This window comes from Pogoniulus pusillus, chromosome 9, assembly GCF_015220805.1.
Source record: "Pogoniulus pusillus isolate bPogPus1 chromosome 9, bPogPus1.pri, whole genome shotgun sequence".
In the NCBI taxonomy this organism is placed as follows: Eukaryota; Metazoa; Chordata; class Aves; order Piciformes; family Lybiidae; genus Pogoniulus; species Pogoniulus pusillus.
Window position 1 is genome coordinate 22245229 of NC_087272.1, and position 18231 is coordinate 22263459.

The window sequence follows — 18231 nt, forward strand, 5'->3', positions numbered from 1 at the left end:
TTAATATACATAACAGATAAAACCACCACCTTGTTTTCTGGGAAAACTCCCATAGCTTTTGCAGAAGTTTCACCTTTCTGTTACGCTTTATGGGGCAGGTATGTTTCATCTCAGCTAACAGAAACCGGCTAGAAACTCTAGCTTGGGGTTTCTGGATAGCTTTTCAAGACTGGGAGACTGGTTCTGTTGTCTTTTATTACTTTCCCCTTTACACTTAACTAATCATGTAACTACATTCAAAAGCAATCCTCACATCTTCAGAATCTACTGTCTTCTGTTGCTTGTATATTTCATCTAAACATTGTAAGAACTGATGTTGGTAATTCCCTATCCTCACCCATGATTGTTTCCTGCTAAAATGGCAACACATGCAAGGAAGTTATGAAGCTTTGATCCCTTTTGTAGACAATATAAATAATACCACTTTCTGACAAAGCTGTCCACATTGTAACTTTAATATTTGCTTAGAGGGGGATAAACTATTTCAAACATCACTGTTGTGTTTTGTGTTCGTCATCCAAACAGGTCTTAAAATGCTCTAAAACTGTTCCCAGAAACACAGAACACATGTTCTTAGAATGGTTTAAAAGATGGCTTTACTTTCAGTAATACTTTCAGTGTTACAATACTTCTTTTAAACAGAGACATGCTCTGCATCTTTTTATGTCCAGGCTGTATGCATTTTGTTCCAGAAATACTAGGGCAAGCAAGACTAAATAGAAGTCTCTCTGAATCCATAGCCTTTCAGGCTTAGTTTAAAAAGAAAACCAAACAAACTAATGAAAAATAAAACAAATAATAAAAAGCCCCCTCAAGAGCTTAAAGTTCAGGAGCAAATTTCTTGTAATCTGAAAGTTGCCCCAGGACTGAATCCTGCTTTCACAGTATTATGCTTACCTCTCAGTGAGCTTATGTGGATTTTAGTGTGTTTTTTAACATGCTTCACAGTGTGTTGAAGGCCAAAACCAAACTTCATCATCTGGGGCTTTGACACTTAGCAAATCTTTATGGTGCTGAGGAAAAATGAAACACAGGAAAACTATAGAGCTGTGCTGTAGAGCGTGTTTCTCTCTGCTGTGCTCTCTGGCTTCTTACCCTTTGAACCTCAAGCGGTGCACAAGCAATGTTGGAGGGAAATACAGTAGGCAGACAAGTACAAGGGGACATTTAGGAGTAACTCAGCATCTGAGAAGGTGATTTGGAGAGCAACTAAACTGGTAATCATTTTATTTAATTCAGATGATGCACCCAGCAGCTTTGGTTTTGTTGTCACCTTGCCCCTGCTATGCACAGGGGGTGCATATAAACCTGACAGGTTACTTAAGCAGTTCTCCCCCCAAGTCTATGTGTGCAGAAGGGAAATGCGTGATCATTGCTGTTAAAAGGAGCACCACCACCTTAAAAATCTCATGCAATTAAGAGGATGATTAATGCTGGAAATGACCCATCTCTCAATTATTTGTTTGTGAGGGAATATTTGTGTTGTGCTTGGCTCACCAAAGTGATCTGACTGTAGGATCCTCCCCCTTTCAGTGCTGGAGATCATCTGAACTCAGAAAAAAAATCACTTTGTCTTCTTTACCAGCATTTTTTGTTTGTTTGTTTAATTAGTACTGACTCCAGCTTGTATTCATCAGGGGGTTTATACATTTATTGATCTTTAGCTGAAAAACGCTTGCTATGTGCATGGTAAATGCACATACATATCCTACTCTGTTGCACTGTGAGAAAGCTACCAAAGATTTTTGGTTAGAGCCATTCTGTAAAATACTCTAATCTAAAACACAATGTCTCTTTGACACATTAAAATTTGGTGATTGAACTTTGGCATATGTGGAGGGATTTATAAAGCCATTTTGGGGTGGAAATCACTAAACCAAAATGAAAACCTCTTGCAACTTGACCTGGGCCTTCTTAAAAATTTCACTGAGTATATTAAAAGTGTCTCATGGCAGTCATAGAAAAAGAGCCAGAGGAGGAAGATAGAAAGGTATAATTTGGCTAGAAAAACTCCATTTCTTGTTTAATAAACTGTAAGTTTCAATGTGGCAGCTCCTCAGAATATAAAGCAAAGTCTGCTATGCATTCTCATTTGGTATCTCAAAGATGCAAACAACTTTCAAGAGAGAAACATCACTGATTCTCACCTTTTTTTGTTTTACTGGAAGTGTACTGGCTGGCTTTTGCTTTTTTTTTTTAAGGAAAAGCACAGTAAAAATGTGACTCTACTAGAAATTATACAGATATTGCTTCCAAAAATTGCTGGAAGCTGATCTCCAAGCTTTATGATTTTTTAGCATATTGCCATTTATCTAATCTTTAATATGTTAACAGTAAATTACTTCCTTAATGCTTTCTCCAAGTGCTGTCCTATCCTTTTGACAAATGGAGTTACACTGTCATCCTGTTTCAGGTCCCCTGCAATGGCTGGTGGATTGTTTGCCATTGAACGCGATTTCTTCTTTGAACTGGGTCTGTATGATCCAGGGCTTCAGATCTGGGGTGGTGAAAATTTCGAAATTTCTTACAAGGTAACACCAAAAATTGAAAACTAGCTGGGTTTAGTAGATGGTTTTCCATAAAGACTGCTGTTTGGAGTTCAGACAGACCTGCGTCTGACTTCCACCGCGGCTGCCGTACGAAGCCCAGAAGGCTTTGTTGTGAGGGCATGTTGTGGTAGAGATGCATGGTCTCCATTTTTCTGCATGAGCTGTGGGACAGAAGTGTTCAGAGGTGCTGAGACCCATATGCTGAGTAATCCAGATTTTGTTAATGGTTTGCAATCATCCTATATCACCCTAAATACATAATCAGAGCACCCCCCTCAATATGTAATCAGAAACCTGACTGGCAAATTTGACAGGGGGAAAATGAATATTCTTATAGTGAGTATAGAAAAATGGTTTCAATAGAAGTTATTATAAAGGACTAAGAGCACTCAATTTATACAGAGATGCCTGTAAAGTATGTGACAGTGCAACAAAAAAATCATCTGCCCTGGTTTCTTCCTTTCTACCATTTTTATGGGTGAAAAATGACCTCATAGACTTTTCAATTTTTCAAACACTTCTTTACCAAAGAAGTGTTCATAATATGAATGCTGGCTGTATCGTTCGTAATTGCTACAGAAGACTTCGGGCACATGCATGCTCTTCAGTCAGCAGCAAACATAAGATTATAATCATTAGCTTCTTGTGGCTTTGCTATTCATAATGACACAAGTACACAAGTGGCAGACAGCAGAAATCTGTCCCAGTTATCAAACAAAAGTGGAGACATGCAACATTCTCAGCAACTGTCTTTGAAATTGTGGCTGAATTTTACTGAAAGTACATCAAGAGCTCACTTGGATACTTTTGCTCCTCATGATTTTGAGGAAAGCTTTGAGAGCACTTGCTCAATTGTAGATCCATATGCAAAAGGTAGTTAGTGAGGTTTTTACGCATACAGAGTCTTTATCCTTCTAACTCTCCCTCTTGCTTAGAGATAAATCGTGATTGAAATTATGTAGAGTGGTTTTGTAATTGAAGTGCTGATTATATAGACTTCCTAATTGGTTTAGCATATATCACAACTAATTTTGAGAACTAAATTGCATTTGTAAGTCTTGCATGCTGACTCCTAGATGGCAAATATAATGGCTTGCATAGCTGACAGGTTTCTTTGATGAAAATTAAGAGGTTTAATATGATGACACTATGAAGAAAGGAAACTATTCTGCCCATCTTTCCAATGCTGTTAAGTCACGTTTCTGATCTGTAACTTTAACTTGGAACATCATAGAATCATAGAATCAACCAGGTTGGAAGAGACCTCCAAGATCATTCAGTCAAACCTATCACCCAGCCCTATCCAGTCATCTAGACCATGCAAGTGCCTCATCCAATCTTTTCTTGAACACCTCCAGGGATGGTGACTCCACAAAGTTAGCTTCAGTTTGGATTTGATCCTACATTTCAAACTTGTCAAAACTGAGCAAGCTGAGATTTACATATTGGGGGGGTTCTGCATAGATGGATTATTCAAGGACATGTAGGAGGGGCAGAATTTCAGAATGGTAGTGTATTTTACTCAAATTTTATTTTCAACTATTGTAGTTAAAGGAAAAATGTGTTTGTACTTAGAACTCAGCGTGGCCTTTCATTTCAGAGACCTGTTATGTTTGTGTTTACATCTGAAGTGAAAACATAAATACATATCACGCAGTTGGTATAGTAAGAGAAGTAGTTGACATTTCTTCCCTAATGTATTATCTATTTATCTGTCTGTACATATATGTTAATAACTTTTGCTTCAATTTGTAGATCTGGCAATGTGGGGGAAAACTGTTGTTTGTTCCCTGTTCTCGTGTTGGACACATCTATCGTCTCCAGGGTTGGCAGGGAAATCCACCCCCTGTGTATGTTGGGTCTTCTCCCACATTAAAGGTACTATTTTGCTGTAATCCTGAAAGTGTTTTTTGAGAGGGTTTGTTAATAACAAAAGTTTTAGATGAAGCTTTTTTAATTATTAGTAGCAGTTTGAAGAATACTTCATCCAAAGCTGTTTAGTGTCTGAAGCTGAGATGGCCTTCCCCATGGGAGGGAAATCTTTGTGCTTTAAGAGGTTCTGGAACCCATTTTTTTCCTCCATCCCTCCCCATCTTTGAGGTACAGATGACATTTCCTATTGCATATTCTCAGCACCCCAAGCTGCACTGTGCCAAACTGAAGTACAAACAACTCTAGTAACTACAGCATGCTCCTGGAAATCCCACTTTGGCTTGACAGGGTGTGATCCTAGGCTGAGTTAGCACATGCTGTAGTCTACCATCATTCACGTCTTTGCAAATGCATTAATTAAGCAATGAATGGCACCTGAGAAAAGGGTATGCTCAGCACTTTGTAAGGGTTTGTAACTCCATGAGCACCTTGCAGGTTCAGAAGTGTTACTCAAGCCAAATAAAAGTAGATACCACCTCAAGAAGAGAGTGAGCTAGCTGCCTATTAACTGAAGAGATAAATCAAGAAAAACTGTTTCATATAAGTTTGCACCTACCAGCAGGGAGAGAGTTCTCCTGTTAAGGTTTCCTGTTGCCTAGTCTAAGGTTTCTTTCGTGCAGTATTTTGACATTAGTAAATCCTGCCCACAAAGACCCAGTTCTTGTAAACTGCAATCCCAGAGCCATCTTCCATTACCAATGACATGGAGTACTGGTAAGGTTACTCAGTATGGTTTGAGCCAAGCTAGCAGTTGGTTCATTGAGAAGGGAATGTCCCAGTCAATGGTAGAAAACTAACCTGACACCCAATAAAAGAGGCCCATGTTAACAATGCGAACTGACTAACATTTTGATCAAACCAGCACTAGGACCATACAACAGAGTGTAGGAGGAAATGAACATAGCTGGGATAGAGACAGACTAATGGGAGACAGGATAGCAAGTGATAGCTCCATTGTGCAGGGCAGGCAAGACTTTTTTTTTGCCTTGTCTGAAAATACCAAAACCATTTCACTCTTCTAAAAAGCTGATCAAAGGTATTTACTGCATACCTAAACACCCTACATGAGTCTGCTTGTCTGATTACTGAATGCAGCAAAACATTGCTGAACATTCTTAAAGCTGCTTTTCTGTACAAGGTAGGATGGGGGGAGAGCTTTTGTCCTCTTCAGGCACCCTCCTATCCCCATAGGAACATGTTTGTTTTAGAGCTTTGTTCGATTTATGCTGAATGTGGATTAAGGTGACACAATATTTTGTGCCTTTAGTGGGATCTGTTAAGATTGCTTTAACACTATGTCAGTAATGCTAGAAGGTGTGCATCCAGAACATGTACAGATACCATAGAGATAAGAGCTGTCAAAGAAACTGAAAAGAAGGATGAGAGGGAGAGGCTTACTAAACAGACCAGCCATCCAGTTTTTCCCCCTTCTCAAAGCAACAGTAAACTACTTAAGATGTAATCTCTTTGGTGTGTCACAGCTGACCCATTTAAGACTTATTTTTTTTGTTTTGCCCTTGGTGAATGAATGCATATCACTCCCTGTATTAAAACTATAGAATAGGAACTCTACATTGCAGTTCTGGTTCATCACAACAGGTGAGTGCAATGTGTTATTGCATCCCATAACTGAAGAGCCTTTATTTTCAAATAAGCATTCTCTAAACTCAGAAAGATTTTGTGCTGTCATCGAGCAAGCCAGTTTATTTTGATGGCTTTAGTCCTAAACTGTCATTTGAAAATAGTATACATGGGTCACGCATAATCTGTTGGATGTGACAAATTCTTACTGCTATATAATAATTCCAGCAATGTCACTGTTCTTCACAGAACTATGTCAGAGTTGTAGAAGTGTGGTGGGATGAATACAAAGATTACTTCTATGCCAGTCGGCCGGAGACAAAAGCGCTACCCTATGGAGATATATCTGAGTTGAAGAAATTCCGTGAGGATCACAACTGCAAAAGTTTTAAGTGGTTTATGGAAGAAATAGCATATGATATACCTTCATATTATCCCTTGCCACCTAAAAACGTGGACTGGGGAGAGGTAAGTACACTACATAACCTGTATTTGTCAAGGAACTCTTTTTTCAAACAAAAATTGGAAGATCAAAAGGAAGTGATAGTTACTTGATGTCAATCTAAGAACAGGATTTTGATTATTTGATTGCTGCTGTATGGTAGTAGGACCACAGCTATAGTGATATAATCCTAGGAAAAATACACACAGAAGTGGGGGGTGGGTTGGGGTTTGGTAGTTGGGTTTTTTCAGTTAGCTCTATAGGTCCTCGAAGGATGATTTTTATCTCTAACGTTGTCTTTGGTTATGTCTACGTTGTTTTTCCATAACTGGAATTTAGGGTGGTTTGGATTTTGGTTTGGGTTGTTTTTGTTGGTTTTTTTTTTTAATAGAAAATTGCAAATCTCATATGTGTAGGAGGATTGATGAAGATTAATAGGCAAAAATCTTTTTCTATGAAAGCCTAGAGAACAGATTATTAAATCCAGGTGGAGTACATTACACCTACGTTTGCTAGCCTGGGATATACTCACACAGTTACAGCCCCAGTAAAACCTTTATCTGCATATAATGGTTTGTATGATTTCATAGCAGTCATGTCCAGCATGACAGTATATGAGTATGATTTTGCTAAATTAATAATGTGGTTTCAAGTCTAACATTTTGTCATGGTTGACAGCATATTGCCATGTGAGTCAGGAAACTTCACTGAACCTTTGAGCATATATAGCTCACAGCTGGGGGAGTTATTACTGCAGGTCTTCTGCCTATGTTCAATTTTGTTGTGGTTTTTTTTTTTCCTTCCCTTTTCAGTTGATTCTAGGCTTGTCCTGTCTCCTATTTAGTTTCACCTTTTCTGATTGTAGAGCCAAAGTCAGAAAATCATCTAATTATCAGGGGAGCATGCCTGTGTCCTGCCAAATTTAACAACAGATCTAACAATTTCACAAGTTATGGTGGATCTGGTTTTGTACCTTCAGAAGAACATTAGAAAGTACAGATTTATGCTGTTTTCTGTGGCCAAGAAAGCATCCTAATTTGTCTGAGAAATAAGCAACACAGAGTGTGTGCATAGTGGAAGGAGGATATAAATAGTCTTGCATCTGATGAGCCAGGTGAACAATGTTACCTTCATTTCCTGCCTAAAAGCTGGTACAAGGCATCAGTTACTACATTAGCCTTAGACCTCCTTTTGAACCTACAATAAAGGATTAGGAAGGCACATTATATATTACTATTTACTGAGGTGAAAGTATCTGAAGAGAATAAAGTAATAATGGCCACCTTGTGGGAAATCATCCCTGATAACAGAGAGCAACTCTGGTAAAGCACTGGGAACATCAGAAGTTCAGAGATGTCTCTGAAGTTTTCTTTAACTCCTCTTCACTGGCTGCTAGTTATCCTACATCTGAGAAATTCCCCCTCCATCCCTCTTTCTAACACCACATTAATTGCATTTCCAAACCATCAGGAATGAAAGTGTGAGATTCATCTTCCCTAACACTCTCTGTAAGTCAGGTCTGAGCTTAGTCCTCCAGACTCTCTTGTATCATCACAAAAGAGAAAGAGGCTCTGGTAAAAAACAGGTCTGGAAAGAATATTATGTGTCATGAAGTCTTCATAAAGCTCTTTGGTCCTTCTGAGAAGGAAATAAGATAACGAGCAGTTGAGGCTGACAGGACTTGTTTTCTTTACACTTATTCCTGACCCTCATCATTTGCTGGTTTGTTTTTTTTCCCTTGTAATTGCTGCTGCAGAGGGCACATCTGAGCAGCCAGGTCAGTGGGCTGTGCCTGGCTCCAGTTAATAACTGCCATGCATAACTTCTCTGCATCACCTTTCTCTTCATTCACAAGATGAACAACTTAGTTGAGCCCCTGCTTTATTTATGAAGACTCGGAAGCCTGAACATGCTTTGATAGGAGATTGAATAAATTTAAATACTTGAAAGTCCTACATTTTGGTATCATTAATTTGGAGTTTTGCAACAGTAGCTTTATCAGTGTACTCTAACTTGCATAATTTGCCTGCAAATTAGCATGGGCAGCTCAAAGTTCTGTCTCCCAGAACATCAGTAATTAAATTTCATACACAGGTTTGTCTTGCATCTCTCTGTTGGATATCTGTTTCTGGTCTGAAAGATAAGTGGCAATTTTCTGAACACTTTCATGCTTATTTTTGCCTTGATACTAAGTTAGAGTGCAAACCCTTTTTTCCAGATTAGAGGCTTTGAAACCTCTTACTGCATTGATAGCATGGGGCACACCAACGGTGGCTTTGTTGAGCTTGGGCCATGTCACAGAATGGGAGGAAATCAGGTAAGGAGCTTGGAAGCAAGTCTGAAGGAGAATCGTTTGTTGTGGGTGATAACAAGCAAGTTTTCTGTTAAGCCTGTACGTAAACACATGTAGGTGCCAGCTACAAAGATGAGAGTAAGAGTTTTTCTGACATTGCTAGAATACAGGAATCTGAAAATGTAATTTCAAACACAAACAAAAAAAAAATTTGAAGTGAATTCATAGTCACTTCTTCAGTACATCAGGTACATGAGGAAGCAAGAACTGTGTTCTAAAGCAACCATATCACTGCATTAGAACAACTGCAGCTTTTAGCATTGCTGCTGTTCCAGCATTTATCTTCACTTAATAATTGATCCTTCAGGAAACAACTCCCTTTCTCAGTTTGACTAAATTATTTCTCACAGTTGTTTTGCTCTTAATGGAAGTATAAAACACTTCTATGCAGTAGCTCCTGTTCCACAGGAGACAAGATAGAATACATACTTGTCTGTGTTTCATTTACCAATTAGTTGGCAGAACATGAGTACTAATAGATGGTTACAATCCAAGTTGTTAGCGTGTTTGACCTGTATCTTTGCAACCCCAGCCACACTCTCACGGGAACGTGCTGTTCTGTCTGTACAGCTCCTTTCTCAGTTGGATACTTTTTCAAAATGTGAAGACCTTATTTATGCTGGTGTGGACTTGAACCAGACAAGTTTTGTCATGGCAGTCATGAAATCACATGCAGGATGGTGCCCTTAAAAGTCAGATTTGGATTAGCTCTTAGTAGCTTCTAGAAATGTTTTGTTTTTATTTCGATATTTAATTAAAAAGTTGCCTAAACTACTTTTTCTTTATATTTGACCCCCTGAAACCCTCCAACTATTTCATGAGAATTAGTTAGGATAATATGTTTATATCTGGATGTATTAGTTTGATTTCCTCCATGGGAAAAATGCCAAAGTTTTACTGTCTTCACGTGAAATTACTGTCCAGGACCAAATTGCTACAAGACCTGTAGAAAGATAGCAGATTGTTTGGCCAAACACTTGCAGAAGTCTCTGAAATAGGAATCCCTTTGTATTTCTTATTTTTGCAGTGCTAAGCAAGTCTCTTAGCCTTCTAAATCCTCCAGGGAAATTACGCATGAAACTGAGTGTTGTGACTGTATCACATCATGTAAATTGAAAGAACCTTCATGAAAAATAGGTGGAGTAGCACGAGAGAATGTTTTGAGTGATGAAATTTTGTTAGTGCTTTCCATGCTCCTAAAATATTCATTATTTTGAGTCAACTTTTTTTTTCCTCTAAGCTTTTCCGAATCAATGAAGCTAATCAACTCATGCAGTACGATCAGTGCTTAACTAAAGGACTGGATGGATCCAAAATTATGATTACACACTGTAATCAGAATGAATACAAGGATTGGCAATACTTCAAGGTATGCATTAGATACATATCAGAAAACAAATTGTAATTTTCATCTTCTCTATATTGCACTTGTGGAATCATTTTGCATATATCTGAAAATGAAGATCTGCAGCAAGGCTGACTGAACCAAGTAGAGTAAGTTGTTAGTTACACACTTGGAAATCCAGGCTTGCCAGGAAAACTTCCTCTTGGTAAAGGTACAGTTGCTAGCAGTTCTAGTCTTGTGTAGTAAGATCTCGAAGGAAAATTTCATGGACCTACATGTGCTGTACAGGTATGTTAGGAATTAGCACTTTTCTCAGAGGAAGCAGAGAGGATGTCCACTGCCAATAACAGAGTTTCTAAAAGCTTTTAGTGGCATAACCCACTCTGCTTGCATGCTTTTTGTCAAGAAAGTTTATCTAATGCATGCTGTGAGGTTACTGAAATGCTCAGCTGCATTTAACAGCTGGAGTCAGTATTAGATTTGATTTTGGGAGGTATGAATTGAAGTGTTGCTCTCTTTAAAGACAAAAGGATTTTCAAGCCTGCATATAGGAACAGGTAAACATAGGTAAACACTTTTTTGTGTTGTCTTTTCAGTATTTCCTTTTGCTGTTCATTAACTGTTCTCTGATAATATCCTCTGTTGTGAATTTTGGGTATGGCATCATTATGCTGTTGCAAAATCTATGATTTTTTTAATGAAGACTTGGAATTTTGGCTGATATACATGCGAGGGCTGCTGCAGTCTATTTAATTGCTACATCTGTAAGGCCTCTATTAGTGCTAGTTCTGAAAGTCTGTGAATATATTTGAAAGTGTGTGCATGAACAGTCTAAAGTTAATGTTATCCTTGGATGTACCTACACATAACTTGGCTCTATGTTGCCACTGTGTCAATGTATCTCCAGTCTATCTAGCATATTGCATATTTATTAATTAGGTGGTTGTTGTGTTTGAAGTATATAGGCACATCTGAGTGCAGCAAAATCTGTCATCCTTTGAGATGCTCCATTTTCTGATGTTTCACAGAATCACAGAAACAGTCAGGTTGGAAAAGATGATCCAGCTGGTAACAGGGTTATCCCCAAGCACCACATTTGCACAGAGCTAGGATATACCAAGCACCATAATGCCATTTTCATCCAGCTTTCTTGTGCCATGTAGACAGACAAAATTCTTTAAACCTGAAATTTAAGAATCGATAAGCAGTGTTCTGGTGCCTGCCAACTTGTGCTTTAATATAGGAAAAATCTGTATCACTTGTTAACTGCAGCCATTCTGCAGTGTGTCCCAGCGTGCTGCTTGGCTCTCCTCAAAGCATTTTTTTTTGTGAGCTTTACATCATGCTGCTTGGGTGTTGAGCAGTAGCAGGACTTAAGTCTCCATAAGCAAACATCCAGAACAGATCTAGCAGTGATCTGTGTATTGCTTCTGTTCAGACATCTCTTAACTCCTCGAAGCAGGGGACCCTCATATCTGGCCACACAGCAGGTGCAGGTGTTGAGCTGAACCAACATTTGGATGGGCATATGCTTGTGGAAGTGATGGAAGAGTGCATGGGGCAGGACTGTGAACCTCTGCCCTGACCACAGTGCCCCAAGTTTGCTTCTGCTCTGTTGCTCTCCACACTAGATGCAGCCAGTCAGCAAGTCAGGGCTTTGCAAATGTGTGAGACTTGGGCATGGCAGCAGGGGGACTGTCGAAAGAGCCAAATGTGCATGTCTCAGCCTGAATGTGCTAGGCACAGTGTCTGCAGTTACACCCTCTTCTCTTTTTTTCTAAGTGCCTTTTCCCCAGTGTGGGTAAATGTTAGTGTTGTGCAGTTGGGTTATGTGAGGGATAACTGAAGGGGGATCTGCCTAGTGAAGTCAGTTCTCTTAGAGATGTCCTTGGAGTCAATCTTTTGGTTTGGTTACAGGATGGATAAAAAGGCTGGAAGCATTTCAGACAGTTTTACTGGGTTTTCTTAGCAGTTTGCTGCCTAAGAGGAATGAGAGGCATCCCAAATGGAGCTGTATGTCCAGCATTTCATAATATGAAGTCTAGATTTAATGAATAGTAAAATGAGTATAGAACTGATGTGTTCCAGGCCCCTGAAACCTGGTTTTGTAAATAGCTATACTGCGTTTGTGTGTGTGGGGGGGGGGAAGTTAAACATTTCAAAGGTTAAAAAACAATAACAAAAACCCAACTACACATATTCCTGATGTTTTTTGTTTTCCAGAATCTACACAGATTTACTCACATTCCGTCAGGAAAGTGCTTGGATCGCTCCGAAGTCCTCCATCAAGTTTTCATTTCAGAGTGTGACTCCAGTAAAGCAACGCAAAAATGGGAGATGAACAACATCCTTAGTGTGTAGACAGACAAAACCTACCTACTGACATATTAATTTGTACAGGACTGAAAATAGCCTGGAAACTGCTGCAATTATTAACTTTGTACAGCTGCAAGCCTCCTGGCTTGGATGAAGGACATAGAGGAACTGTGATTATTACAATAACATTATCATCTGCAGTTAATGTTTACAAAACTGCTTTACCTTAAACTCTGTAGATGTTTACATCTTTTTGTTTTAAGATGTTGGTAAATTAATGTGCTGTTAGCTATGTTTCATAGGAGCATAGTTAAAAGCGTTGTCGTCTTCTTTGGATTACACTCAGGGGTCTGAAGACAGTTCTTTTTACACACACTTGAAAAGGTTGGAGTAACCAGATTTTCACAGAACTTGGTGATTATCAACCTGTTGTATATTTTTATTTAATTTTACATCTTACTAAGCACTGCCACAGGTTGTTAGCCAGGGTGGCCTTCTCTCACACTCATGCTGCTTTTTCAGAAGGTGAATTTCAACATATTTAGTGCCTCTTTCATTTCTCTCTTTCACAAGGAAAGCATTTGTTGGAAATTACACAGTGAATTTTTCTGAGCGGTCACCAGGGGTAGGGGCCAGCCGTACCACCCCATGTAATTATTGTATTACTGAAGACAAATTTCAGTTGCCAGTTTGGCTGCTCTGCTTTGACTAGAAGCTGTGTACGGTGCAAGGAAGAGCTTAGTGTCAAGTTCAGTGTTGATATGGTACATTTTGATGAAAATAAGCACCGTCATGATTCCAGTTAAGAATTTCTAAGCACTAACTTGCTTGTTTAAACCATGCCTTACATAAAGACAATAAAATCAATTTAAGAAAAGAAATAAAGCTGCACAATGATGTGAAACTTAGAAAGAATCCAATGCTTCATTTATATTGTTATTTTTGGTGGAAATTGCTTAGAGGTGAACTAAAACTTTCAATTGGGAAAAACCATCCAGCTTCTTAACACACCTGCGTTAGTTCTGTACATCCGTCAACTAGTTTGGATGCCAGATTTAGATTCCAAAAGAGAAATGGAAATCGTGGAACCTTACTTATGCATACTAATTGTCTTCTTATTTTTGTCATTAGAAACTTCTGAGGGATTTACAAACACACAACACAACCACTTGGTGCTACAGTGTACAGAATAGAAAGTGAAGAAGTTTCTAGAGATGTTCTGTAAAGGAGTTGATGCAGACTCCCTTAGGAGTAGAAGTATTTACTTCGAATGAACGCAGAGGTGGAGGAGAAATGACTTACCCTCACTTCCTAGTTCCAGATTTTGTGACTGTTAAATGTTGACATCTGTGTACTGATTTCATAAGAGTTACACCGATAACATGTCACACTTAAATATGGCTAAATACTTCCCTGAAATCTAGACTAGCATTGCATGCAGCTTCTATCGATGTTAACAAGACTTAGGTATCATATTTGGTGACAAGAGTTGGATCTTTACAGGCTGTCTGCACTGATCTATTAGTTTAGGACATTTCCTAGTTTCTTTCAATTTCTCATCTATCCTTTCAGAGCTATGAAAACTAGAAAGTAAAGGAAGGAGAAACTAGGGGAAAAAAAGAGGAAAATAAGGGGGGGTTGTATCGGTACTTGTTCCTTGCACGTATGAAAACTGACTCCATTTTTGTGTGTTGGGTAGATAATTTAATCGTATGACTATGCATAAGAGAAAGAATGGTGGCACATAAATTGTGCAGGTGTGCATTTAAAATGGGTATTTTGTGCAATTAATTGAAAGCTGATGCTGTATGTGAATATGAATCTGTGTGAGACCGAAACCTCACAAAATACGAGATCGTAAGAAGCTGTTGCTGTAATGACTTTTTCCTACTCTAGCTGGCTTGGAAAAAAAAATAATTCCCATATTCTTGCTTTGTAAGTTGATGATAATATCACTATGCATTTCTACATATTTTATAAGTTTTGATTTATGCAGATTTTGATACACTGTATGTTTCTGTAGAAATTGTATAAATCTTGAAAAAGTTTATTAGGGATAAATCTGGGAAACCTATGTATATCTTACTTATGGGTTGCTTGTTTTTTAGGTGAAGTAAATAAACTATTTGAATTTTTGGGTTTACTATACGTCTACAGAGTGAAAATGGATTCTTATCTTTATAGAACCCCCCAGATCTCAAAATCTAGACAACTTCAGTGGTCCCAACTTCGTATTTGTAAGTATTTTGTTTTACTTTTTATTAAGTACCTTTCATTGCATGTGTGGGAACTCAGGTTTCTTTCCCAGTGAAATGAAAAATGGCATTTCCACTGAGAGTTGCCATGTGGACATGGTTTGCACCCACCCTGATCTAACTAGGTGGATTTAATATGCTCATAGAAAATGAACCTGAGAATGAATTCTAAAGTAGAACCAAAAGTCAGGACTAGTTGTTAGGTTTTTGACTCTATATTTTATGTTAGTCCATTTATGTTTGCACTAACAAATACATTTAAATTAAACAAATTTTTTTTCCTGGAAGATTTCTTAGCAAATGAATATGTTCTTTATTAAATCAGGGCATGGAGGACACAATTGTTGGCCTAAAAGCAAATCTAAATGCTGAAATCTACAGCACTATTTTGCAGATGAGACTCTTCTATTCCCAGCTGTCTGTTAGTGCACATCTGTGTGGTCAGGTTTGGCAAAACCCTGGGAATATAGCAGTTGTCAGCTCATGTAGGGAAGTGCCAGTGGTTATCTTTCTGGGGACATCAGAAGCAGTTGCCACATTTAGTCCTCTAGTTTGTCCTGCCCTGCAAGCCTCCTCTGAACTCCTGTGTAGTGTTAGAGTAGTAAATTGTGTAGCTTGGCTGGCACTATATACGTGAACTCTGTATGTAGATTGTGTCTAGATGGAAGAAATGATAGGCTGTGAAATAATGTAGACGACTACGTTGTCCCTACTTCTGACAATATACAACTCAAGCACTTTGTCAACTAAAGATGGTATATTCTCTTTAACTCCAGCCACTGTATCTAGGCAGGCTTTGGCCATCCATCACATGTAATTGTGCAAAAAGCTTCAAGGTTTCCAAAGAGGCACAATGTCATTGGTGTGCACTCCTCAACTGAGACAAATCACTGAGCTGCAGGAGAAGTGTTAAAGGTCTTAAATCCTGAAGGACTAGTTATTAGTGCTAGGTCAGTGCTGGGGCCAGCCATCCAGAAGGGAACTTCAGGGCAGCAGCACTGTCACAACACAGTTTTCAAAGGGCCTTTTAGAAGGATGCGATGTGCCCACACAAGTATCATCCCTTCAGCTCTGTTGGAGAACTGATTTATGAGTATAAACTTTACCATTAGGTGTTTGGGCCAGAAAACACTGAAAATAGTCATGCAACTTACAGGTGGATTTGCTAGCTATAAAGATTTTTAGGGTGGTTGACTCCTTATTTTGTCCTAGAAGATCCAGCATTGAGGCTAGGGGGGATAGTTGATTTCAGGTATCAGAATAGTTGGAGCAACAGGTTCACTTACTAATTGGTGCCAGCCTGTGACAATTATTGAATGCACCAATGAAGAGAATTTTTTGTAGGTAGTCAATTTTTATACCAGGCAGATCTGAGTCTTGTACACACCCCATAGTTAGCAGAGTTAATGTGTCACTCAGGGGCTGCAGGCATTGGAGAATACAGCAGAGAGCTCAACATCTGGGCCCTGTTATGGAATTCCTAACACTGGATTCAAATTAGATCCCTGAAAACAGACTGGGTTGTGATGCAGCTCATAAAGGAGTCCCGACAGTTTTGGAACACAAATTGATGGCCAAACACTTAAAATTGGAAAGAAATACAAGCCAAAATGAGGAAACAATCTGAAAAACAAATAGATGCTAAGGATGGAAGATCAGTGACAGTCACTACTACAGCTAATAATGCAGCACTGATCAATAAGTACCAGATTATATACCAGTGTCATATACAAGATTCCTGTGACACCCTCTTACTGAACAGTTTGATAGATCATTAGCTATTAATTTTTCTGATTTTCTGTGCACCCACTAGCAATTTCTTTCACATTATTTGGAGTTCTAAAGCTTGTAATATACTGCTGTCAGTTCCCAGCTCTGTAGCTGTTCTAATCAAGGTGTTTCCTTATGAAAAACACCTCCAAAACACCCCACTCCCAACAGAGGCATATCTGCAGTTCTTCAGACAAGAGTCTTTATTTAGGAAAAATGAGACCAACTTTGTAAATAGGCTTCCTTTGGGAAGGCAGCAAGGAAGTACTAAATATTTAACACCATATTTTACCTGCTGGGTGTTTTATACTGCAACATCAGGCTGCAGGCTGGCTTTGCAGTTCTTTGTTGTTAGCTCTCATCTTTCTTACACCACCATTCTTCACTTTTTTCCAAGTCACTTTTGCACATATTAAACAATGACTGGACATTAACTCCATCTCCAAAAGTAACCTAGGGGTTTTCATAGGTGATTTTCCTCCGCTGGTGAAACCAATGACTAATTCCTATTTTGTTCTTGTGTGGTTAATCAGCTCTTTATTCACACAAGGCCTTGAGTGACTTGTTTTTACTAATAGACCAGACCACATACAAGTAGACTAGAACTAACTGATCTCCTTTACCTTCATGTTCACTGATTTCTTAGAAGAGTATTTATATGTCTATAGAATAGGGTTTCCTCTTGTGAAATGACAAGTCCAGTTTAGCCATTTGTCTAGCAACTCTTAGTCTTACTATGGCTCCTACCTACTAGCTGTACAGACATTACTGGTGTGAAGCCTGCTGTATCTCCACAGAGTGCTTCGAAAAACTACTGTTATGTTTGTGACCTTCCATTCCTCTGGCACTAAAGCAGTTTTAAGTATGGTTCATAGTTCAGCCATTTCATCCTGGAGTTTCCTTAGAACTCTTGGATGAATACCATCTGTCCTGTCATTTTGTTTCAAAACCTTTTGCACTTGGATTTGAGACAGATGCTCCACCATGCCTCTTCCATTAAAACATTCTGTCATGAAAACTTCCTGAAGCTCTTCTATGAGGTTAAAAGTGGGAAGAAAAAAAAAAAACAAGTTTTCATTTCTGGAAGTCTTCTCTAGCAGTTGCTACTACTTGACCATCTTTGTCCCTAGGGCAGCTTGGCAGGTTTCATGGGTCTGATGTGTTTGAAAATTATTCATCTGTGTGTTTTCTCAAGTTGCTCTGATGTGCTTTTTTTTCTCCTGCCACATACTGCTGTGTCTCATCTATTGGGTTGCAAGTTTCTTCTGGTTTAGAAATAACTTTGACATTTTAAAGGCCATGTTCCTACGTTTGTTATACATTCATACCTGTTCTTTAACCACCTCGGTCTTATCTTTATGGTCTTCCAGTCTGCTTTTCTGGGTGGTATGCCTCTATGCTGGACCTCCTGTGCAATGTGTGCAGTGCTCCTGATGCCTGCAACTATTTTGGGGATCCTTTTTAGTTTTGATTTGAGACAGACCTCCTCGTTTACCTCCAGTAAAAAGTTTCCAGCAAGTCATTTCATGAGATTTTTCCATATTGGACACGGATGTGAAAAACTATTTAGCTTTTTTTCTATGTCCTTATCTTTTCTGAGCATTTCCATTACACTTTGATCACTTGCTAGTCTTTTTGAGCACTCATTCTTTCAGTGTACACAGATGGGTGTTATCTGAACCCCCCCT

The 18231-nt window shown here is 38.8% G+C and overlaps 1 protein-coding gene across 2 annotated transcripts in view; it reads left to right on the plus strand.

The window, feature by feature from the left end:
* GALNT7 (polypeptide N-acetylgalactosaminyltransferase 7) overlaps nt 1–14666 on the plus strand; it is a 69245-nt gene extending 54579 nt beyond the window's left edge. For both annotated transcript variants that reach the window (XM_064148860.1, XM_064148859.1), the window contains exons 7-12: nt 2414–2531; nt 4305–4427; nt 6312–6530; nt 8723–8821; nt 10098–10226; nt 12426–14666. In XM_064148860.1, coding sequence (XP_064004930.1) covers nt 2414–2531; nt 4305–4427; nt 6312–6530; nt 8723–8821; nt 10098–10226; nt 12426–12563 — 826 coding nt within the window. In that variant the 3' untranslated portion in view covers nt 12564–14666. The remainder of the gene's footprint in view (nt 1–2413; nt 2532–4304; nt 4428–6311; nt 6531–8722; nt 8822–10097; nt 10227–12425) is intronic.
* Nucleotides 14667–18231: the final 3565 nt, after the last annotated feature.